Source organism: Saccopteryx bilineata, chromosome 8 (genome assembly GCF_036850765.1).
Source record: "Saccopteryx bilineata isolate mSacBil1 chromosome 8, mSacBil1_pri_phased_curated, whole genome shotgun sequence".
Lineage (NCBI taxonomy): Eukaryota > Metazoa > Chordata > Mammalia > Chiroptera > Emballonuridae > Saccopteryx > Saccopteryx bilineata.
The window spans coordinates 26,037,448-26,063,966 of record NC_089497.1 but is presented as its reverse complement, the minus strand read 5'-3'; the positions used below and the strand labels follow the sequence as shown (position 1 = coordinate 26,063,966).

General features: G+C 37.4%; 1 protein-coding gene across 2 annotated transcripts in view; it reads right to left on the bottom strand.

Annotated features, from left to right (window-relative positions):
- EPHA6 (EPH receptor A6) overlaps nucleotides 1-26,519 on the bottom strand; it is a 903,626-nt gene that overhangs the window by 518,402 nt on the left and 358,705 nt on the right. For both annotated transcript variants that reach the window (XM_066240843.1, XM_066240844.1), the window contains 2 exons: nucleotides 19,122-19,277; nucleotides 283-618 (listed from right to left, as the gene is read on the bottom strand). In XM_066240843.1, coding sequence (XP_066096940.1) covers nucleotides 283-618; nucleotides 19,122-19,277 — 492 coding nt within the window. The remainder of the gene's footprint in view (nucleotides 1-282; nucleotides 619-19,121; nucleotides 19,278-26,519) is intronic.

The window sequence follows — 26,519 nt, the reverse complement described above, 5'->3', positions numbered from 1 at the left end:
GCATATAATAATAATTACTTACCAAGTACTTTATGTTGGATTTTCACTATGTTTGGCAGAATAAATCTTTATAAAACAACTTATTATCGTTAAATCTATCTATTTATACTTTGGTTGCTCTGCTACCGCCCACCATGAAAGCTGGATCGCCCACTAGTGGGCGGCAGGGACCAGGTTGACTACCACTGGTGTAGAGCATACAACGGCACTTTAATCCACCAAGTATATTATGCATGGAAAGGGAATTATGAGTCTGTTTTGAGAAAACAGTGGTGAACTTACCGTCTTGATCTGTGGTCACTGTAATAGCTGTGAATGGCTTGGGAGAAAAACTCAGCTCAGAAACTCCATTCATGGCTTCTATTTCAAAGGTGTAATTCACGTGAGACACAAAGTCAAGAACTACCACGGAACTGTTGATCAGACCAGTATGCCTTGGGATGAAGCGGAGTCCTCCACCACAGTCCTCACACTGGCTGGTGTCTAGGCCACACTTCTTACAGCTTATACTGTATGTGAGATCCTTTCTCCCTCCTGTGTCACTTGGTGGGCTCCATTCCAAAATAAGGGCTGTTTCGTTGATGTTAAAAACCACATTCCTGGGAGCTGAGGGCGGCCCTAAATAAAAGCAATTAAAAAACAAATGTACATGTATAGAACAATGAATTATGACGCTAACTTGAAAACTTCATTAATAGCCTGACCTGTGGTGGTGCAGTGGATAAAGCGTCGACCTGAAAATGCTGAGGTCGCCGGTTCAAAACCCTGGGCTTGCCTGGTCAAGGCACATATGGGAGTTGATGCTTCCAGCTCCTCCCCCCTTCTCTCTCTCTCTCTCTGTCTCTCCTCTCTCTCTCTCTCTCTAAAATAAATAAATTTTTTTTTTTAAAAAAAGAAAACTTCATTAATAAAACTCTTATTGGTCTTTTATATTAGTTTGTGCTCTTATGAAGAATATGTGGTTAATTAAACACACCTGATTAAGTCCAATAAGAAAGGAGTCTTTAGGGGTGAAGATAGTCTATAATCTAACTTTGTGGTACATGAACTTCAATACTTAATATCAAAAGCTGCTGATCTCCAAAAGATATGATAATTACATTTTTTAAAATTTGGTGACTGAAAATATATAATAATCAAACATTATTTTAAATTGTCATGGCTTTAATTATATCTTAACAATTCACTATTTTTAAAATTTGAAAAAGAAATATCATATTTGCATAAGTTATAACAATACATATATATGCATGTATTCAGTCTTTCAGTCTTCATTCTACATTGGTATGGAGCTAAAACTGCCATTCATTATCTTTGACAATCCCTAAGTATTTGTTTCTCAAGGGGTGAAAACAAATGTCCATAAATTTAGGGTGAGAAGACACTTTGGAAGAATAAGAAGAGAAAGGGAAATTGGAGGCAGGAGAAAGGTTTTTATTAGAGCCTTGTGAATTTTATAAGGTAAAAACATTCTGGACAAGATATAAAAAGCCCATAAGATATGGTGACTAGACTTTGTCTAGACTAACTTTCCTAAGCACGAGTGTCTTCTTGAAAGCTGGTAAAGAGACCCACACAATCCTCTTATTTGTCATCAACACTCTGCAGAAACCAAGTTGATCCGAAGGAGGGGATGAGCTGGTTCCTTCAGTGTCCTACTTTCCATATGGATCACCCTGCATAGCATACTTAAATCCTTTAGTCCAGTCTTTTATTAAAATTGTGTCAGTAATCTTTTACACTTATCTGTGACCTTCAAACTTCAGTTTCATGTCATTTATTGAACAAATATTAACTGAAAGTTTATTAGATGGCAGACAATGTACTATGTGCTATTTGTGAAATACTAAAGAATCCTTTCTGAAAGATACTATCCTTATATCTCTTGAAAAGTAATTCATTGCATAAATCATTAACAAAATAACATTCCTGCTTATTTTTAGACTTATTTTAAAGAAATTTATAAAATTTTTAAAGTTTTTGAAATAAAGAAAATTTGCTTAGAAGGTGGGAAGAAATTGCTCTGCAACATTTTCTCCTCAGAAAGAAAATCAAATTTTGTAAAGGCTCCTTTTGGCTTACAGTCATTCAGTCATGAAATAAAAAAAATTAAAAACAGAACTACCATATGGCCCAGCAATCCCTCTACTGGGTATATACCCCCAAAACTCAAACGCACTGGTACATAAAGACACATGCAGCCCCATGTTCACTGCAGCATTGTTCACAGTGGCCAAGACATGGAAACAACCAAAAGGCCCTTCAAGAGATGACTGGATAAAGAAGATGTGGCACATATACACTATGGAATACTACTCAGCCATAAGAAATGATGACATAGGATCATGTATGACAACATGGATGTATCTTGATAACATTATACTGAGTGAAAAAAGTAAATCAGAAAAAACTAAAAACTATATGATTCCATACATAGGTGGGACATAAAAATGAGACTCAGGGACATGGACAAGAGTGTGGTAGTTACGGGGAGAGGGGGAGGAATAGAGGGAGTGGGGGAGGGGAGGGGCACAAAGAAAACCAGATAGGTGACAGAAGACAATTTGACTTTGGGTGATGGGTATGCAACATAATCAAATGTCAAAATAACCTAGAGATGTTCTCTCTGAACATATGTACCCTGATTTACCAATGTCACCCCATTAAAATTAATAATAAATGGAAAAAAAAGAAAATTGATTGAACAGTGAAAAAAAATTTTAATGACTTTCATGTGTGCCAGATACTCTGTGAGATCTTGGATTTACTGTGTAAATGTGACAGATATTCCTGCTTTTTTGTTATTTACATTTTAGTTGAATGGCTAGATACACACACACATGAATTAAACAATAAAAAATTCTTCACTTTTTCTGTCTGTGTCATTTCGCTTAGCATGACATCCTCCAGATCCACCCATGTCGCAAAAGGCAGTATTTCACCTTTTCTTATGGCAGAATAATATTCCATTGTATATATGTTTATCTTCTTTATCCAATCATCTATCAATGGACATTGCAGTTGTTTCCATGTCTTGGCCACCATGAAGTAGTGTTTTTTTAAAAACAAGCATTCTGACCGCTGTGTAAGAAATAGTCTGAATGAGGACAGTGGACTCCTCAGTGAGATCTGTTGCATGGTGTACGAGCAGCAGAACATTAGTCACAAATCTGCATGACTGTGTATTGGGTTTGAGATATTAAGAAGTGTAATTACATATTTTTCTTTTTCTGGATCCTAACGTCAGCAATCTGATGAGTAAGGTCCTCAGCCATTTATACGTGAAGTACCTAAAACGAGACCTAGAAGTGAGTTGGGTAGTTTTTCTTCAAGGTGTCTATATACATTGCTTTATGTCATTTCATGTTCCAGAGAGTTACAGGAATGTCTGCCTTCTGAATGAAAATATGAGAGGGATTATAAACTAGAGCACAAGGACAAGTGTGGCCTGGGAGATAAAGGTACGTTATTATTACCGTAATAATGTCTTCCTACCGAATGGCATATTCATTTTTTTGTTCTTTTTGTCTTATTTATAATGAAAACCATGAATTATTATTCACTTATATTTCCATAAATAGGAAGTATGTTATCAATTATGTTATGGGTGTCTGCAAGTATTTAACTGTCCTCTTGGAGATACTTTAAAAAATGGCATATACTCTTCTTACTCAAGGGCCCTCATATCAGTTTGCATGCTGATTAAATAGTTTTTAATTGCTGTTAAATTATGCTAGCTAAACTGTGATTTCATGCAAATATTAAACTGTAATGACATGCAGTGAATCATTTACTAAGATTTAGAACTTGAAACAAAGAGACAATTAATTCTAATCCTCAGATTCAACTAAATTTTATTGCACTCGGCATTTATAAAGGTGGCCTGATAGCTCTGTTATCATTTATAAATTATACAAAGATTTTGTGACACATTGGGGGAAAATCCACTTGGAATAATAACCCTTTTGGAGACATCTGTATTGAAAATTCTCAGGGATTTCCTCATGTTGATTTTTTTACAAAAGGAAACAAGTAATTCGCATAGAAGTAAAGCAATCTTTACACTTCACTCTTCAGGCTGACTTCTTAAAAAAAAAAAAGGCAATTATTCCGATTTGCAAATAGCTGTTTTTCAAGCTCATTATGTAATAAGCGTTACTCCAAAAAAGTACAATTTTATTTCCACTAGGATATGTTTTCAACCTTCTTTCTTTTTTTTTTCTTGCTTCAATTTGGATTTCCCATTTACTCGTAGAGAATGAAGGAGTACAGAGTGCTCAGAGAGTAAGGAGAAGATTGTGGCAGTGCTGTCTCCTTTCCCAGAGAAGCATCTGACCCTGCAGCCCGCATCTGCCTCTTAGAGCAGCAGAGGGCAGGTGGATGATGTTTTATTTCATTTTAAGTTTTTCTTTTCCATGTAAAAATGTTTTTAAACAGAACAGGTATTTCCCAAAATACATCTTGTGCAGTATCTTTAGTCCCATGAGATACTACACAAAAAAATGAACTCAGTGATCAAATTAAGATTTCTCTGGCAGATTGATGTTGAAACAAAAAAGTAAAACAATTGTTTCACTTGGCTGAATCCACCATTTCTCAAACATTTGTGCATAGGACCTTATTTTCCCAGAAGCTTCTAGAGGAATACTTGCATTCTGCAGAACGCCCTTAAGTAAAGGCTGACACAAAGGGAGACTTAAACTTAAGGGTCATATTTCAGTTACGACGTCAATTCTTGTAGATTTACGTTTCATGTTTATATTTATGAAAATATATTAATTTATAAGCAAACAGGATCTTTTTCATGTTGACTAGAGAATGACTATTTATTCATTAACTCTATAACTGATTACAGTTTGCAAATGCATTTTTTAACCTCAAGAACAATGAAAACTGGATCCAAATAATTGAGGACATCAAGTAATGAAAGGCTATTGCCTATTAAGCTAAATTTTAGCAGTTCTTAAGTTACTACCTGTCAATAATTGAAATGTGTTTGTTGATTTAATGACTGCCAAGAAGGTAGTAGTACCATTTCCTAATAAAAAGCAAATTTCTTCACATCTATGAATTTACAAATGAGATAAAAATAGTTCTATGTTAATATATGTCAAAGGGAACATTAAAAATATTGAACGATCTAGAGATGTTTAGGTAAATGTTTTTGTAACTGAGTAAATTGTAAAATTCACTAAAAAGGGATAAATATATATGAACAAATGAAAACGTACCTCACTAGATGGAAATATTGTACTAAAAATATGAGTTGTCATACCTGCATTTACATATAATTTTAAACTGTACAAGTCATCTCACTTTTTGTACTACCACCATTGATTGAATTTTTATCCACATTCATATTGTTAATATAATGTCCTTTCTTTATCATTTTTGAAGAATATATTTAATAGAATCATCTGAAAACAGAATTTTGTATTTTCCTCTAAACCAATTTGTGTTCTGTCTATAAGTTTTGTTCATCAAATATTTATATATTTGGAAGTGGATGACAAGAAATCACAAAACTGGGGTTTCAACCTCACCACAGAAAAGAAGAAACTAAATCAGTTTATTCAGAAACAGAAATGAGGCCCAGCTAAGTACTATAATTATGTCAAGGTTATGTAGTGTCTTAGTGGTAGCAAGATACCTAGGACTTTTTATGTTTAGATTTTTTTTTTAGCTCTACCACATTCCATTCATCCTAGAGACAGAAAAGTTCTAGTAAAGAAATGCAAAAAGTATTTTAAAGTGCTGTGTTTAGAAAGTATTTTCAAATACAAATTTTGAAAACATACAAATTAGTAAACAATTTACTGCCTTGTTACCATAGATTCTTTTTAATAATGTTATTTTAGAGCAGTTAACAGAATTTTATAAACAGAAGAGCAACTGAAAATTAAATCTTCAAGATAAATGTGCTCAAAATACAGCAGCAGACGTGTCCTTCACATTCTTTTTATATTCTACAGTCTCATATCCAATATCGGTACCTTCTTCAGTAACTAAATTGATGTCTAAAATTAAGCCTTGTTTTTCCATTAATGTTTTCATAATACTATTAATGAGGACTTAGATAATTCTTTTAAGATTCTCCATTCTTTCTAAAACTCACAAAGAAGAGAACATTATAAGTAAATCAGAATAAATGAGTAAATCAGAAAAAGCTAAGAACTATATGATTTCACACTAGGTGGGATATAAAACTGAGACTTAGTAATATAAATAAAAGTGAAGTGGCTACCAAGGGGGAGGGGTGTGGGTAAAGGGATGGGAGGAAGGGGGTAAAGAGGGACAAATATACAGTGATGGAAAATGATTTGATTTTGGGTGATGGGTATACAACATAATCAACAGTTCAAATGGCTGTAGAAATGTTTACCTGAAACCTATGTACTCTTATTGATCAATGTCACCCCGTTAAATTTAATTTTCTAAATAATTTTTTTTAAATGAAAAGAATAAAAAAAATAAATCTAACAGACCAAATAACCATTCATTTCCAGAATAAAATCTAAACTCAGTCTTGTCTGTAAGCGACTTCATGACCAGGCCCATCTTATGCCTCATGGTCCCTTTGCTGCATTTCAATCATCGACACATATTGTTTCTTTACCTCCTTTTGTTTTCTGGAAAATTCCTACTCACCCTTCACGGTCTGATTTAGGTTTAATAAACTAAATAATCCCCTTTTTTCCACCCCCCTTTGTCCTCCAACAGAATTGATCACTTTTATCCCTATAGGCAGGATTCAGAAATATAGTAAATATATATTTTTAAGCACTCATTTTTTCCCACTAAGTATACTTAATAACTCACATGACCTATTTCATTCAATTATCACAATAAATCTAAAAGGTAGTTATTAGTACCTCTATTTTATAGATGAGGTGACTGATGTTTACCAAACGTACATATTACACTGAAGTTTGTATTCATGTACATGTTTACTGTGGTCCAGCTTGATCCAAAGGTAACGTGTTTTAACTACTAAGGGAGTGAATAGAATGCATGGTATTGTGCAATCTTTCAAGCATTACTTTTCACATAGTAAAAAAAAAATTGACAAATATTGGAGAACAGAGTTCAAGCTTGTAATCTTTGCAAGGGCCTGATCCACATGAATTGAAAATCACTTGAGAACTGGAAGAAAATATTTGTATTCTCACAATTGAGATGTATCATACTAACAAAATGGGCAGCCACCTATCTTTACCTACCATGAAGGAATAAAAACTTCTCAAAACACAGTTCTTTAGATACTCAAAAACTTGAAAAGTAAATATTTTGGGCCCAAATGTCTATGCTATAGAGCAGGGGTCCCCAAACTTTTTACACAGGGGCCAGTTCACTGTCCCTCAGACCATTGGAGGGCCGCCACATACAGTGCTCCTCTCACTGACCACCAGTGAAAGAGGTGCCCCTTCCGGAAGTGCAGCAGGGGCCGGATAAATGGCCTCAGGGGGCCGCATGCAGCCCGCGGGCCATAGTTTGGAGATGCCTGCTATAGAGAATAAATAAAATTTTCCCTTTCCAAAAAATAAAAAATAGTCATCAACTGTCCTCATTAATGCAGGAAAAAATAAACTCATAAAATTATAGAAATGTGTTATAGCTGTGCAGATCAGGAACTAAAATTCAAAACCACATGATGATAAAAGCACAGGAAAATACAAATGAAATAATGAGAGGGTAGTCTGTGTCTTCTGAGTTACAAATGACCTAATTCCCATATACCATGAAAAAAGAGAAATCATGCACACCTACATATAGCACTTTCTGTGTTTGAGTTTAACAGGCATTAAAAATAGAAAAGAGGCCCTGGTCGGTTGGCTCAGTGGTAGAGCGTCGGCCTGGCATGCAGGAGTCCCGGGTTCGATTCCCGGCCAGGGCACACAGGAGAAGTGCCCATCTGCTTCTCCACCCCTCCCCCTCTCCTTCCTCTCTGTCTCTCTCTTCCCCTCCTGCAGCCGAGGCTCCATTGGAGCAAAGTTGGCCCGGACGCTGAGGATGGCTCTGTGGCCTCTGCCTCAGGCGCTAGAATGGCTCTGATTGCGGCAGAGCAACGATCCAAGATGGGCAGAGCATTGCCCCCTGGTGGGCATGCCAGGTAGATCCCGGGCGGGCGCATGTGGGAGTCTGTCTGACTGCCTCCCCATTTCCAGCTTTGGAAAAATACAAAAAAAAAAAATAGAAAAGAGAAATGTAAAGAAACTAAACACTGCCATGATTTGGAGGAAAAAGCAAAAGCAGAAAGTGGACAAATGAAAGGCAATCAATAAACCTTTATCCAAATGTATAACATTGTGGGTATAATTATGAATGCTGTCTTTCATATTATGGATGCTTACTGGTAATTGGTCTGTTGTGCACAAGCAGATGATACTGAATGGAACAATTCTTAGTTCCAACTGTAAGAGGGCAGGAATAGCTTCACACTGGAAGTAAGTGGTGACTGAATTCTGCAGTGTTAGCAGAAGGAGCACTTAGTATTTCTTCCTATAGAGGAAGCTCCCCAGATGATCTGGTAAGCACAAAAAAACAAACAAAAACAACAAGCAAATAACAAAAACCCTCCAGTGAAATGAAAATTATAGCATTTAGGCTCAGAAAACTCTGTGAAGCTCAAGTGACATCTTACATCAGGGATCTGTATTGGGGAAACTGGGATTCATTATAGGTATCTATCCTGTAATATACAGGTCATCTTAATATTAAAAATATACCATTGCAACACATGGAATGAATATTTATTTTCTATAAAAAGACAAGTCTAGAATATAACAGCCTGCTAGAAGTCATAAAACCCATCTTTACAACTTCTGTTTTGGCCTTTTTAAGACTGTGGTGACTACACTGCGTTTGCAATGAGCTACCCAACCAATCAGTTGTGCTTTTGTATTACAGGTGTAAGCTGGAAAAGTAAGGAACCAGAGGTTTTCTCCATGCAAAATGTGCTTTGGAGAGAGAGGGGAAAATTTCCCTAAGAGATGTGGGGGGGGGAAGAAATAGCAAGCAGAGCAGGAGTATGTGGATGGGATCATCCTGTATCCACCCAGAAGTGGGATTCCGGAGTAGGGCAGCTGAAATGAAGAGTGTCGCTCCTGTTGCATCTCAGCACATAATTTGTTCTACTCAGAATAGGAATGACAACAAAATGACATTCTCAGGTGACCAATGATTCCAGCAATAAGGAAGTCATTTTCTCCAATGTTAGTCCTAGAGCAAAAGTAAACTCAATGTTTACATTTTCACCCATTCAGTGTAACTATATGTCATATATAAAGATAAAAAGATATGATATATGACTTATATTAAGAAATAAGTTTGAAAATACTATATTTACACACAAGGTACTTGCTTGCATATTTAGGTGACCGAAATAATGAAATTCTGATGTGCGTTAGAATTATCTATCTATACAATTTAGATTTTATTTTTTTGAACTTTTCTAAGTAGGTAACACAAATGTTGGTTGAATCTATTAATCTTCCAACACCTGTTCCTTAGCTTTAAAAACCCCTACTGATTTAAACACACGAGAAACATCAAAGTAAAAATGCTTTGAGTGTAAAATTATATCTTGTTTAACTTTTCATGCATCTATATATAGACCTTCACTCCATTTCTCTTGACCTTTCCATACTTTCTTGCTCAACAAGCACTTTCTTAGTAACTTTTATTTATTTATTTTTTGTTTCTGCAACCTCAGTAAGTAATTTCCCCTCTGGCCTGGAAAAGCCTTAGACAGTTATTTCGATAACAGACTTCTTGGCAGGCAGTAGGGTCTGCTGGGCTCTAAACGCTCTCAGAGGCAGCCCTAACTGACCAAGGCTTGATATTGTGGAGTATTCCCCACAGCTTTATCTTTTCAAGTATAGAATATACATGAATCAGTCATCTAAGAAATAAATTTGAGTTTATTAAGTAGATTAAGAAACTAGAGAAAACATTTTAATTGGTTTTTTTTTTTTTTTTTTTTTTTTTTTGTATTTTTCTGAAGCTGGAAACGGGGAGAGACAGTCAGACAAACTCCCGCATTCCTGCATGCGCCCGACCGGGATCCACCCGGCACGCCCACCAGGGGCGATGCTCTGCCCACCAGGGGGCGATGCTCTGGCCCCTCCGGGGGGTCGCTCTGCCGTGACCAGAGCCACTCTAGCGCCTGGGGCAGAGGCCAAGGAGCCATCCCCAGCGCCCGGGCCATCTTTGCTCCAATGGAGCCTTGGCTGCGGGAGGGGAAGAGAGAGACAGAGAGGAAGGAGGGGGGTGGGGGTGGAGAAGCAAATGGGCGCTTCTCCTTATGTGCCCTGGCCGGGAATCGAACCCGGGTCCCCCGCACGCCAGGCCGACGCTCTACTGCTGAGCCAACCGGCCAGGGCGAGAAAACATTTTAGTATTTCATTTTACATTTATTTTTATTTGTGACAGAGAGAGAGAGACAGAGAGAGGGACAGATAGGGACAGACAGACAGGAAGATAGAAAGGTGAGAAGCATCAACTTTTTGTTGTGGCATCTTAGTTGTTCATTGATTGCTTTCTCATATGTGCCTTGATCGTGTGGCTTCAGCAGATCGAGTGACCCCTTGCTCAAGTGAGCAACCTTGTGCTCAAGCTGGTGAGCTTTGTTCAAACCAGATGAGCCCGTGCTCAAGCTGGTGACCTCAGGGCTTCGAACCTGGGTCATCAGCATCCCAGTCTGACGCACTTTCCACTGCACCACCACCTGGTCAGGCTCATTTTACATTTCTTACTCATAATTTCTTTATAAATTTTTCTGTTTATGCAAAAAAAACCCACAAATTTTTTAAAAATCAGGAAATGCAACTTGGAAGGATGCTGCTGGTATAACTGTATATTAGGAATTAGAACAGCTTGAGAGACCTTAATACAGTATAGTTAAAATTGGGCAGGGAGGAACAGGTGAGGGCTGGCATTTGTATGTCCTTGAATTGACTCTTCCAATTTTAGATTTTGAAAGACTTTAGGCATAAAAAGTGGGAATATAATTAAGGTTTTATTTTTGTTTAGCAATAATCCTTTTTAATAGTTTGGAATATTTTGAGGGATAAAAAACAAGGAAGGGGACTTACCGAGATATTATTAAATTAGTCTAAGTGATAGTTGAGGGCCTTGACTAAAAGGACAGGGCCGGGAACTGACAGGAAGGAATGGATTGAAGAAATGCTGAGAGGGACAACTGAAAAGACTTGTGACCATGTGAACATGTTGAGGTCAGGGAAGATTTAGGAACCTGGATATTCTGGCACGGGTGGATAGGTAGATAAGTATTCACCAGGATAAGAAAACAAGCTGAGGTGTATGAGCAGGCTGGGGTAGAAAAAAATGAAATTGGCTTTTGTAGGTTGAGCTTGAAATTATTAGTTTATTTGTTCATTAAATATTTATTTAGTGCCTAGTATCTGCCAGATACTATTATTAGTGCAAAAGATACAGTCAAGATGCACCTTATGGTTCCATGGCCTTTGCAATCTCATATATGTTTGAATGACAATAAACAAGGAAGCAATTATACAAATAAATCTGATATTTTCAAAGGGTGATATAATCCATAAAAAGTAAAACATGTGACATGAAAAAAAAATTGCTGGCTGGGAGGCATTTTTTTTTTTTTTTTTGGAATGGGTGGTCAGGAAATGTGTGTCCTTAAGAAGTGATATTCGAGTTTGAGAAGCAAAAAGAGGACAGCCATGGGCAGAACTAGAGCGCATTTTAAGTAGAAGAAACTGCGGGCACTAAGGATGAGAAGAAGCTCATCTTGGAAGGCTGTGAGTTTAATAACCATGGGTAGTATGGTATGGCAGGAGGCTGGAGATTCAGGCAGTTTTCCATAGGACAAATAGGTTGTCAGATCCATAACTAGTTTGCTAGAACACTATGGATCTTAGGAGAGAAGGCTGGGATAAAGATAACATTTAGGCATCTATTTACAGGTGCTGTTTGAAGCCAAGAAAAAGAGACCATGTGAAAAAACAATAAGGCAAAGAAAAAAATCATGAGAAATATTAACATTTAACAGGTGAGTAAAAGAAGAGAAACCATCGACGGTGATAAACACAATGGTCAGAAAATTAAGAAGGTGAAGGGAAGGTTGCAATGTCTTAAACTGAAAGGGAACAGGTGGTTTCAAGAGAAAGGAAGTAATCAACAGAATTAAATGTCATGAATAATAGGACAAAAATGTTTCTAATGCAAAATGGCAAAAAAGATCATTGGTGAATTTTTCTTTCTTTTTTTTTCTTATTCAGTGAGCGGAGGGGAGGCAGAGAGATAGACTCCTGCATGTGCTCTGACTGGGATCTACCTGTAAAGCCCACTGAGGGGCAGTGATCTGCCCATTTGGGGCATTATTCTGTTGCTCAGCAACTGAGCTATTCCTAGCGCCTGAAGTGAAGGCCATGCCACCATCTTCAGAGCCTAGGGCCAACTTGCTCCAACTGAGTCATGGCTGCAGAAGAGGAAGACAGAAAGTGATAAAAAAGATAGAGAGATAAAGAAAGAGAAAGAGAAAGAGAGGGAGAGAGAAAGAGAGAGAGAGACAGAGAAGTGAGAGGTGGAGGGGTGGAAAAACAGATGGGTGCTTCTCCTGTGTTCCTTGACTGGGAATTGAACCCAGGACATCCACATGCCAGGCCGACACTCTACCACTGAGCCAACTGGCCATGGCTGGTGAATATTTCTTAGACCAGGCATCCCCAAACTCGGCCCGCAGGCCACATGCAGCCCCCTGAGGCCATTTATTCGGCCCCCCGCCACACTTCCAGAGGGGTACCTCTTTCACTGGTGGTCAGTGAGAGGATCACTGTATGTGGTGGCCCTCCAACAGTCTGAGGGACAGGGAACTGGCCCCCTGTGTAAAAAGTTTGGGAACCTCGTTAGTTTACTGGAAGTGGTGAAAAAAAATTCTGATTGTAGTAGAGTGAAGAGCACAAATCTGACAGCAGTAGAATAAAAATTAAGTGGAAAGTAAAGAAGTAGTCACAGTCAATGAAGATTGCTTTTCCAAGGTATTGGTTTTGGAGGAGAAAAAAATATTGAACTAGGAGAATTTTTTAATAATTTTATTTTTTTAATGGGGCAACATCAATAAATCAGGATACATATATTCAAAGATAACATATCCAGGCTATCTTGTTGTTCAATTATGTTGCATACCCATCACCCAAAGTCAGATTGTCCTCTGTCACCTTCTATCTAGTTTTCTTTGTGCCCCTCCCCCTCTCCCTTTCCCTCTCCCTCTCCCTCCTCCCCCTGTAACCACCACACTCTTATCAATGTCTCTTAGTCTCACTTTTATGTCCCACCTATGTATGGAATAATGCAGTTCCTGGTATTTTCTGATTTACTTATTTCACTTTGTATAATGTTATCAAGATCCCACCATTTTGCTGTAAATGATCTGATGTCATCATTTCTTATGGCTGAGTAGTATTCCATAGTGCAGGGGTCCCCAAACTACGGCCAGCGGGCCACATGTGGCCCCCTGAGGCCATTTATCCGGCCCCCGCTGCACTTCCAGAAGGGGTACCTCTTTCATTGGTGGTCAGTGAGAGGAGCATAGTTCCCATTGAAATACTGGTCAGTTTGTTGATTTAAATTTACTTGTTCTTTATTTTAAATATTGTATTTGTTCCCGTTTTGTTTGTTTTTTTACTTTAAAATAAGATATGTGCAGTGTGCATAGGGATTTGTTCATAGTTTTTTTTATAGTCCGGCCCTTCAACGGTCTGAGGGACAGTGAACTGGCCCCCTGTGTAAAAAGTTTGGGGACCCCTGCCAAAGTGTATACGTGCCACATCTTCTTTATCCAGTCATCTCTTGACAGGCTTTTTGGTTGTTTCCATGTCCTGGCCACTGTGAACAATGCTGCAATAAACATGGGGCCGCATGTGTCTTTACATATCAATGTTTCTGAGGTTTTGGGGTATATACCCAGTAGAGGGATTGCTGGGTCATAAGGTAGTTCTATTTTCAGTTTTTTGAGGAACCACCATACTTTCTTCCATAATGGTTGTACTACTTTACATTCCCACCAACAGTGTATGAGGGTTCCTTTTTCTAGGAGAATTTTTTAAAAGATATAAGTTTGAGGATATGTCTATGAGAAAGAAGTTAGAGAAAACAAAATATCAAAAGAGGAAATTAACAAAATAGCCCGGCCATTAGAGGGTTAAAGGATCAGATTACATCCCATCAAAAACAACACAACACCACCTCACCAAAAATGATATACAGACGGAAAATAAACATATGAAAAGACACTCCACATTGCATGTTATCAGGAAAATGCGAATTAAAACAACAATGAGCTACCATTACACACCTGTTAGAAATAGCCAAAATCCAGAACTCTGACAACACCAAATGCTGGCATTCATGTGGGGCAACAGGAACTCTCATTCATTGTTGGTGGAAATTCAAAATAATGATTTGATGGCTTCTCACATGATTAAACATACCCTTACCATTTAATCCAGCAGTCACACTTGATATTTACTTAAAAAGTTGAAAATGTATGTCCATACAAAAATCTACACATTCATGTTTAGCAGCACAACTGCAAAAACTGGAAAGCAGCTAAGCTGCCCTTCAGTGGGTAAGTGGATGTATGAACTGTGGTACATGCAGGCAACGTGATATTATTCAGCATTAAGAAAAAAAATAACTTAGTTGTTAATCTAAACTGCCCTAAAAGAATACAGTATTAACAAAAAACATTTATTTAAATAAATTATGCATATTATATAGCTCAAGATTATAAAATAAAAAAAAATATCTCTGTAGTAAAAAAAAAAATCCCAAAGAAATTATAAAAGTTTTAGAAAGTTTATATACACATTTTTTTAAAATTAAGTGAGAGGCAGGAGGCAGGGAGGCAGAGACAGACTCCCACATGCACCCAGACTGGGATGCACCCAGCAACCCCTCTATAGGCCATGCACTGCCCATCTGGGGACGCTGCACCGTTGTTCAGCAGCTGAGCTATTTCAGCACCTAAGACAGGCCATGAAGCTATTCTCAGTGCCAGGGCTAAATTAATTGAACCATTTAAGCCATGGCTGCAGGAGGGGAAGAGAGATAGAAAGGGGGGGGGGTGAGGGTTGGAGAAGCGGATGGTTGCTTCTCCTATGTGCCTGGACTGGGAATCAAACCCAGGACTTCCACATGCCAGGCTGACATTCTACCACTGGACCAAACAGCCAGGACCCATTTTTTTTTCAATTAAGGTTTATACTTAGTATTATTCTGTATTAGTTTTATATAGTATATATAGCAAAGTGATTAGAAAATCATGAACTTTATAGAGTGGTCCTTCTGTTTCAAGTACCCACCCAGCCCTATACATATTTATCATGATATTATGGACTATATTCCCTATGCTGTAATCTACTTCTCTGTGACTATTCTGTAACTATCAATTTGTACTACTTAATCCTTTCACCTTTCTCACCTTGTACCCCCTCCCCTTCTCCGCTCTGACAACTGTCAGTCTACTCTCTGTTGTTATTTTGTTTGTTTATTTTGTTCATTAGAATCCTTAATGGTGAAATCACACGCATTATTGTACCAGAAACATAAGTGTTGATGGCACCAAGAAGCAGGGAATGACTTTTTGGGGGTTCTTAAAATAATATCCTTTATATAATCACATACCATACATCTCTGGTCTTTCTTTACTATGCCACTCATCTGCTGAAAGTCCTGGTTAGTCATTTCCAATATTTTAGTGTTACATTTTCTTTTAAACTCACACATTTAAAATTTCCCTGTCCCTGATAGTAGGGGGGGAAATGCCTCCTTTTAAATCTCTGTAAGACTTACTGAAAGCACAGTTTCAAATGTTTATACTGACAAAAACACCAGAAAATGATAGGACTGACTGTTTACCTGAAATGAATTCTAACCTTTAAATAATACACTATTGGAATAAAATCATGAAAGAATAGCTAATTCATAGATACATGATCTAGAAGTTGAAAAAAAGGTTACAGCTATTAAAATTTGACTATTGTTTTTGTTTAATGAAAGACAGAAAATGTTGACTACTTGTTTGATTTGTGGCTTCAAAGGTTCTATGTCTTGGTAAACTCACCATGAACCAGGATCTAATTGTTTAATTGTTCAAAGACCTCCTCAATTATCATTTTCTTGATTTGTCTTCTCCAATACTCTAATCTTTTAATTTTTTATAAGCTATGATGCTTTGGATTTCTGCACGGGTCTCTCTTTCTTTTTTAGATTTTATTTATTGATTTTTAGAGAAAGATTGAAAGAGAGAGGGAGAGAGAAATTGAGGAGAAGCAGGAAGCATCAACTAGTAGTAGTTGCTTTTTTTTTTTTAAAGAGAGAGAAAGTCAGAGAGAGGGATGGATAGGGACAGACAGACAGAAACGGAGAGATGAGAAGCATCAATCATTAGTTTTTTGTTGTGCATTGTGACACCTTAGTTGTTCATTGATTGCTCTCTCATATGTGCCTTGACCGCAGGCCTTCAGCAGACTGAGTAACCCCTTGCTCGAGCCAGTGATCTTGGGTCCAAGCTGGTGAGCTTTTGCTCAAACCAGATGAGCCCACGCTCAAGCTGGCGACCTCGGGATCTTGAACCTGGGTCCTTCGCATCCCAGTCCTACGCTCTATCCACTGCGCCACTGCCTGGTCAGTAGTTGCTTCTTATATGATCCTTGACCCAGCAATTCCAGGGTTTCAAACCAGCGATCTCAGCATTTCAGGTCAACGCTTTATCCACTGCGCCACCACAGATCATGCTAAGTGTCTCTCATTTAAACAGAGTATAATTTTAAAATTTAACTGACATCAGACAGGGACAGAATTACAGGACTTAAAATATTTTGTCAAAGTGTCTTAAAAATTCTGTACAGTAATTTTTTTCAGTTTGTAAGAATGTAGATGATAGAAGTTGTGAGTCCCTAATAATAGTGTCAACATAAAGTATTAAATACTAACTTATCAAGAATTATTTAAAAATGAATTGTAAGAGAACAGCTTTCTGTATTAGCAAACATTTATGTAGTTCTTACTATGTGCTTAGGTATTGCTCTAAGCACTTTAAAAATATGAACTTATTTTGTCATCATAGCCAAAGAATGAGATAGATACTATTATCATCACTGTAAATGGCACAAATGAAGCTAAGAGACGTTAATTAATTTGTCCAAGGTTATATAGCTAGTAAGCATCAAAACCAAGATTCATACTCAGATAACTAGACTCTAAAAGATTGGTAAATTACTAAGATCCTATGGTAAACAAGGCAAAGAAGTACCAGGAGATAGTACAGATAGCCTTGAGATGGGGCCGCCTGGTGCTGGACTCGGGAGAACTGACAAAAGTTTTCACCTTTCCTTGGGGCTTCTCTCCTTTAATCCCTGATAGCAACACAGAATGCTGTTCCTTGTCTAAGGCACTGCCCAACAATGACCAGAATTAAACTTTTCTTTTTTTTTTTACTTGTACTTAGTATAGCTACGGCAGGCAACTATTTTATAACAAATTTGTAATACCAGCCATACAAAATGATTTTTTTAAAGTATCCTCAAACATTAAGCTGCTAGGTACACATATCTGATGCAACAATGACTCTAGTTTACCCGGTTCCTAGACCTTGTGGCATCCGGTATTTATTTCCTTAACTGGTCTCTCCCTCCAAAGAACCGTAAGCTTTGCCAACTACCTATGCTGCTATCTCAATTATAGGTGATGCTGATAAGACCTTATATATTTCTTCAACTTTTCAGCTGTCTATTTATGACCTAAGACAATAGAAGAGGCTATGCTCCTGAATCACTCACCTGGGCTCCACTCAGTTTCTGATACAGGATTTGAGGGGTACTTGCCTGGCAGTGCCACAGCCATTTGAAAGTGTCCCATCTACCTAAGCTGGAACATCCCATCCACAATATGATATAGAGATATACAGCAACTGAGCAAGGAGGATTACATGTGTATAGTAATAGTAAGCTCCTCCTGTTCAAAATTATTTCCACATCTGTTGAGAAATTATATTTAGAATTTTCCTTTTCCTATTTATTAACTTAAAATATTTTCCTAGAGAAAAAAATATCTAGGTAGGAATTTCATAGGCTACAAATTTCTGAATAGCCTTTCAGCATTTATAACCCAAAAGCAAAAATTATATCTACTAATGAATGTGTTGCATTTTTATAAAATGTGTTCATAAAAATATTTTTATTGAAGTCTGTAGTAATATAGATAAATCTAAGAAAAGCATTAGTTTAAAAAACGGGACTTTCTTTTGCCCTAGCAATATGTGGCATGACATAATTCTTAATCTATTTCTGCCTCTAAGGAATTACATAAGCTAAGCAATATTTTGGCACCAATTCATCAAAAAGATAAGCAAAATTATTTCACAATAATATTTTATTCATGAATGTAACAAGATATTCGTAACTAGGAGGTGACAATCTACTTTTGCATAGACTAGCAATGCCTTAATATAGTCACTTTTATTTTTAAAGTGTACAGATATTTCACAATGCTTTAATAACAGGAAAATACATAAATTTTAAATTCTTGGCGCATGCATTAAAATGACCTTAACATTTAGATTTCAAATTCTATTAGTTCCATCCCCAAAATTGAAGAGTCAGAAACGAAATACGGACAAACTCAAAAATATCTTCCTTTAAAGAAAAATGTTAAATTAAACTCAAACTTTTCCATATAACAATAGCACGATGGCTATTGTTCCAACTGTAAGTTTCTCCATATGGTAAACTTGATGGCCCTAATTTGAAGTGCCTAAAGAAGTGGACAAAGATTGAAGCAAAAAAAGAGAAGTTTTGATTATATCCCCTTTTCTGGTTAGGGAAAATGTACAGGTCTTCAAACCACTGGTGGTCTTTGCATGCCAAGGATCAATGTGAATTTTGAGAAACAGACACATTCTCTGTAAGTAGTTGAAGGCCACTTGAGAACAAAGAGAAACTTTTTTCCTTGACTGTGACCAAAGACAAATAGCATTGACAGTAAGGATTTTGTATATCTACACTTTAAAAAATCAAAATAAGGAGACCAAAAGGGTCTAAATATTGTCAACTGCAAATATATAGACTTACTAGTACATGCCATGGAAGGTGGGTCTTTTTCAGCCCGGAAGTAGCCCTTTTCACACTGACAGACAGAAGTCGCTTCCATGTAGGTAAAGCTGTGCGGAGGGCATTTAGAACATTTTGTGTTCCCAGCAAATGCTTTATAGAAGCCTGGTCTGCAAGCTGTAAAAATACAAAAAAAAAAAAACCCAACATTTTTTTATTGCTAGGGTTCTTTTCTTCACACCTGTATAACATATTTTAATTTAAACACATTTTGGATCTCAGGGTTCAGTGTCACACATACACAGACAAATCAATATATGGTAACATTTAATGAATTAAATGAGTTATTCAAAATTAGTAACACAATAGTGACTTTCCATTTTACCCAAGGTTGCTAATTTTAAAAGGCATACTTGAGACACACATTCACAAAATAGCAACGGTTATCGAAGTATGCTGATGTCCGTAAGTAGGAGAAACGAAAATAATTTTGTGTAGTTCTGAGAGATGGCATTAGAGAGCATTGAATTACACTGTCAAAAATGTATTAATTTTCCATTTCTTCCTCGGTCCTTCTGAGTATTCAAGGAGAAAGCCCCAGTCTGGTGCTGGGGTATCTTTAAAACCTTACTTAGGGGCTAAAAATTTTTTTCTTAACAAACTGAGAGCTGACCTTATATTCAGAGACCTTAGCAAGTAAGATTCAACTATAATTGTAAAACATTGCTTTATTTTTAATTATTAATATTATTTATGGCAAACTGTTGACCTTAGGAAGTGTATACCTGCCAAGAAAGACTCCTTATGGTTAATCAAGCCCAAATTTATACGCAGAGTCTGAGCCATTGTTTACAGATGCCTCTCTTGCACACTGTGAAAAGCCACAGAGTAAACTACCAAGCCTGCTGCGCTGTATTTCTGCTTGCTGAGTAGACCCTTGTAAGAGAGCTCCCAGGATCAAAATTCTACCAATAACATTGAAACGTCCCCCATACAAGAGCTGTGCAGCTATATACCTTTATTTGCATTTCACCAACCAATCAGAATATCTCCATCCTTTCCAATCAGAATGCTGCTATTTGGACTAAACAAATTATGAGGATCTGCTCCAGGGGTCAGGAACCTATGGCTCGCAAGCTAGATGTGGTTCTTTTGATGGTCGTATCTGGCTCGCAGACAAATCTTTAATAATAAAAAAAAATGTTAAAAATATAAAATCCATTCATTTCCTACCGCTCATGTTCATGGTCGCGGGTGGCTGGAGCCAATCACAGCTGTCCTCCGGGACAACACCAAATTTTTATTAGATAATATATAATGTACACGGGTCGTTGTATGGCTCTCATGGAATTACATTTTACAATACGTGGCATTCATGGCTCTCAGCCAAAAAGTTTCCCGACCCCTGTAATTGAACTGTTTGACAGCCAGCCTGTTTTTATAATCGATCTGTTTCCATTGAATGGTCTTCCCATTTACCCCCACTCAAAATCAAGGGATGCTGTTGATGTTGAATTGGCAGTGATAACTTTTTGTTTATATAATTTTTCTACTTAAGTTGAAATAAGTTTACTTTAAAATTTTGAATTGGTTACAAAGTGCATAGACAAAATATTAAGTAAATAGGTATATGTGCTATATACAGTGTGTCCATAAAGTCATGTTGCACATTTGACTGGTCACAGGAAAGCAACAAAAGATGATAGAAATGTGAAATCTGTACGAAATAAAAGGAAAACTCTCCCAGTTTCATACCTATTCAGTGCAGTTTGATGTTGTTATTTTCAGTGCAGTTTTATAGGAATAAAAGGCTGAACAAAAAGCTTCCTAAGCTAGGTGTGCATCCAACGTCCTGCATAGTAAGGGACTTAGTTGTTTCTAGTCTTAAAGGGACCACTGCTGGCCACTTTGTAAATTAACACTGCTATATAAAATAAAAGTAAGTTTTTGGTGCCATACATTATGTTAAAAATGTTTCATGTGTGTGTGTATTTTTTTTTAAAGTGAAAAGCAAGGAGGCAGAGATAGACTCCTGCATGTGCCCAATCAGGATCCACTCAGCAAGCCCACTAGGGGCCAATGCTCTGCTTATCTGGGGCATTGCTCCTTTGCAACCACAGCCATTTTAGCACCTGAGATGGAGGCTATGGTACCATTCTCAGTGCCCAAGCCAACGTGCTCCAGTCAAGCCTTGGCTGCCAGAGGGGAAGAGAGAGAAAGATAGATAGAAGAGGGGAAGAGGTGGAGAAATAGATGGGTGCTTCTCCTGTGTGTCCTGACTAGGAATTGAACCTGGGACTTCTACATGACAGGCTGAAGATCTAGCACTGAGCCAACCAACCAGAACCTATGTTACAAATGTTTTAACAAATTATTTTAATTCAATATACTTTTTTAAAAAAATGCTCTAGCCCTGGCCGGTTGGCTCAGCGGTAGAGCGTCGGCCTAGCGTGCGGAGGACCCGGGTTCGATTCCCGGCCAGGGCACATAGGAGAAGCGCCCATTTGCTTCTCCACCCCTCCGCCGCGCCTTCCTCTCTGTCTCTCTCTTCCCCTCCCACAGCCAAGGCTCCATTGGAGCAAAGATGGCCCGGGCGCTGGGGATGGCTCTGTGGCCTCTGCCCCAGGCGCTAGAGTGGCTCTGGTCGCAACATGGCGACACCCAGGAGGGTCGCAACATGGCGACGCCCAGGATGGGCAGAGCATCGCCCCCTGGTGGGCAGAGCGTCGCCCCCTGGTGGGCGTGCCGGGTGGATCCTGGTCGGGCGCATGCGGGAGTCTGTCTGACTGTCTCTCCCTGTTTCCAGCTTCAGAAAAATGCAAAAAAAAAAAAAAATGCAAAAAAATAAAAAAATAAAAAAAATAAAAAAATAAAAAAATGCTCTATTTAAAAATATACAAAAATCCTAATTTAAGTATAATAAATCTATATATAAGGCTTCTCCTTATATGTTTAAGACAGAAAGAACAACTGCCATTTAATTTTTTGAGGTAAATTTGATTCCTACCTGAGTTCTAATAAAGTAACTATCTTTCTTTATATACTTATGTTGATGAATATTTATACAAATCTAAACAAATGCAATTCTATTAATATTAGATGTATACTATGCACCAGATGAATGTGCACACACGCATTATAATAGTTTTTGATAGTCTATTTTTGCTTTTGTAAAAATACTGCTTAAAAATAATCTAATAAGATCTGAAGATGGCAGCGGAGTAGGCAGATGCACAGACGCCCAGCTCTCAACACCAAACTGGAATACAAATCAAATTAGGAACAATCAGCATGAAAAAAAAACTCTGGACTACAAAAACAGCTCTCAAAAACTAAGGAATAAAGAAGAAGCCACAACAAACCTGGTAGGGAGCACCTGAATCTCCCCTGCTTACATGAACGGAGTGGGAGGGGTGAGGCTGAGAGCCCAGAGGGGTTCTCATTCCAGGGAAAAGAGCAGAAAATACTGCTCACAGCCACTTGCCTGGCAACCAGGGAGTGAGGTGTGTTGAAAGGACCACTTATCTTCCAAGTGGAAAGGGGAGAGAGAGGGACAGATGGTGAGGGGCAGAGGAATGCAAGGAACAACCTAAAAAGCTGACTCATCCAGTGATGGAGGTGGCCATAGCTGGGGGAGGGACTGATCCTTCCACAAAACAAGACTAAATTACTGCTGGATCACAGATCTCCAGACATCTCTCCAGTTCCAATCAGCGCAACAAGACACAGCTGAAAACAAAAAGTGGGGAGGAGGGGCAGTAACTCAGGTCATCATGGAGATCCGAGATACACCTGCCCCTACTGAAACTGAGAAAACACCCTGCCCCCAGAGAGATTAACTAGAAGGTAGAAGAGGCCTTCAGAGTCTCAGGTTACACCCACCACATTCCTGGATACAGTTTCAAGGAAGCCTCCTGCTGAGATCAGTAACAAGACTATCACCTGTTAAGAAACCAAACAAATCAAGACTTCAAAGCAGCCCAAATCCGAAAGTGGATTACAAATAATAGCTAATGCCAACCCCAGAAGACCTAGAAATAACACAACTGAAAACTGGAGGCAGACAACACCAAGCCTAGACTCAACCAGCTCTACAAACAAAACACCCCAACACAGACATAATGAAAAGACAAAGAAGTACACTCCAAATGAAACCACAAGAGAAACCTTCAGGAGTTGAACTGAATGATATGGAAATAATCAAACTTCTGATGCGGAGTTCAAAATAATGATGGTAAGTATGCTTAGGGATCTTAGAACAACAATGGATGTTAATTATAAACACCTAAATAAAGAAATAGCAAGTATAAAAAAGGATATTGAAATATTAAAAAAGAATCAGTTGGAGATAACAAATACAATATCAGAAATAAAGACCACAATGGAAGGAATTAAAAACAGGATGGATAGAGCTGAGAATCGAACCAGCAAGTTGGAGGACAACTTGCATGAAGGCAAGAAAGCAGAGAAGAAAAAAGAAAAGAGACTCAAAAAGTCTGAGGAAACTCTTAGAGAGCTCTGTGACTACATGAAGAGAAATAACATCTGCATTATAGGGGTTCCTGAAGAAGAGAAAGAACAAGGGATAGAGACTTTGTTCAATCATATCATAGCTGAAAACTTCCCTAAATTAATGCAGGAGAAATCTCACAAGTTCAAGAAGCACAGCGAACTCCATTAAAGAGAAACCAAAGAAACCTACATCAAGACACATCATAATTAAAATACCAAAGCTAAGTGATAAAGAGAAAATATTAAAAGCTGCTAGAGAAAAAAAGCTATCACCTAAAAGAAGCACCCATAAGGATGACATCCAACTTCTCAAGAGAAACACTTGAGGCCAGAAGGGAATGGCAAGAAATATTCAAAGTAATGCAGAACAAAAACCTATAACCAAGACTACTTTATCCAGCAAGGCTATCATTTAAAATTGAAGGAGAAATAAAAAGCTTCCTAGACAAAAAAAACCCTCAAGCAATTCATTACAACCAAATCAATGCTGCAGGAAATGTTAAGGGGCCTGATGTAAAAAGATCAAAGTGGGAAAAGAATATAGCAAAAGAGGAATACAGCTTTAAAGAATAAAATGGCAATAAACAACTACATATCAATAATAACCTTAAATGTAAATGGATTAAATGATCCAATCAAAAGACATAGGGTAGCTGCATGGATATGAACACAGGACCCGTACATATGCTGTCTACAAGAGACACACCTTAAAACAAAAGATGCACATAGACTGAAGAGAGAAGGATAGAAAAAAACATTTCATGCAAATGGAAATGAAAAAAAAGCTGGGGTAGCAATAATTATATCAGAGAAAATAGACTTTAAAACAAAGGATATAGTAAGAGATAAAGAAGGCCACTACATAATGATAAAGGGAGTAATCCAACAGGAAGATATAACTATTATAAATATCTATACACCTAATATAGGAGCACCTAAAAATGATATATAAAGCAGACTTTGATAGATATAAAGGGCGAGATCAACAGCAATACTATAATAGGAGGGGATTTCAATACCCCACTAACATCACTAGACAGATACTCAAGAAAGAAAATTAACAAAGAAACAGCAGACTTAAAGGACACACTAGATCAACTCGATTTAATAGATATCTTCAGAACCTTTCACCCTAAAGCAAGAGAATATACATTCTTTTCAAGTGCTCATTGTACATTCTCTAGGACAGACCACATGTTAGGGCACAAAAGTGGTCTCAACAAATTTAAGAAGACTAAAATCATATCAAGCACTTTCTCTGACCACAATGGCATGAAGCTAGAAATAAACCACATCAGAAAAGCTCAAAAATTCTCAAACACATAGAAACTAAATAGAAGGTTGTTAAATAATGAATAGATTAAAAATGAGATCAAAGAAGAAATAAAAAAATTCCTAGAAATGAATGACAATGAGCATACAACTCAAAATTTATGGGACCTAGCAAAAAAGCAGTACTGAGAGGGAAGTTCATAGCACTACAGGCTCACTTTAAGAAACTAAAAAAAGCTCAAATAAACAACTTAACCCTGCATCTAAAAGAACTAGAAAACAAACAGCAAGTAAAGCCCAAATGTAGTAGAAGGAAGGAAATAATAAAGATCAGAGCAGAAATAAATGACCTAGAGGCTAAAGAAACAATACAGAGGATCAATGAAACTAGGAGCCGGTTCTTTGAAAAGGTAAACAAGATTGATGAACCTTTAACTAGACTCACCAAGAAAAAAAAGAGAGAAGACTCAAAGAAATAAAATTAGAAATGAGAGTGGAGAAATAACATCTGACACAACAGAAAAATAAATTATTGTAAGAAAATACTATGAAGAACTATATGCCAAAAAACTAGACAACCTAGATGAAATGGACAAATTCTTTGAAACATACAATCTTCCAAAAATCAATCTGGAAGAATCAGAAAACCTAAACATGCCGATTACACCAAATGAGATCGAAACAGTTATCAAAAAATTCCCAACAAAGAAAAGTCTGGGGCCTGATGCCTTCACAAGTGAATTCTACCAAATATTCAAAGAAGAACTAACTCCTATCCTTCTCAAGCTATTTCAAAAAATTCAAGAGGAAGGAAGACTTCCAATCTCCTTTTTTGAGGTGAGTATAAATCTGATTCCAAAACCAGGCAAAGACAACAAAAAGAAAGAAAATTACAGGCCAATAACCCTGATGAATATAGATGCTAAAATCCTCAACAAAATATTAGCAAACCAGATCCAATACTATATGGAAAAAATCATACACCATAATCAAGTGGGATTTATTCTGGGGAGGCAAGGCTGGTACAATATTCGTAAATCAATCAATGTGATTCATCACATAAACAAAAGTAAGGAGAAAAACCACATGATAATTTCAATAGGTGCAGAAAAAGCATTTGATAAAATCCAGCATCCATTCATGACCAAAACTCTCAGCAAAGTGAGAATACAGACAACATACCTCAACATGATAAAAGCCATCTATGACAAACCCACAGTCAACATCATACTCAATGGGCAAAAATTAAAAGCAATCCCCTAAGATCAGGAACAAGGCAGGGGTGCCCCCTTTCACCACTCTTATTCAACATAGTCCTGGAAGTCCTAGCCACAGCAATCAGACAAGAAGAAGGAATAAAAGGCATCCAAATTGGAAAAGAAGAAGTAAAACTATCATTATTTGCAGATTATATGATATTGTATATAGAAAACCCTAAAGTCTCAGTAAAAAAACTACTGGAACTGATAAACTAATTCAGCAATGTGGCAGGATATAAAATTAATACTCAGAAATCAGAGGCATTTTTATATGCCAACAATGAACAGTCAGAAAGAGTAATTAAGGAAACAATCCCCTTCACTATTACAACCAAAAAAATAAAGTACTTAGGAGGTAAATTTAACCAAGGAGACT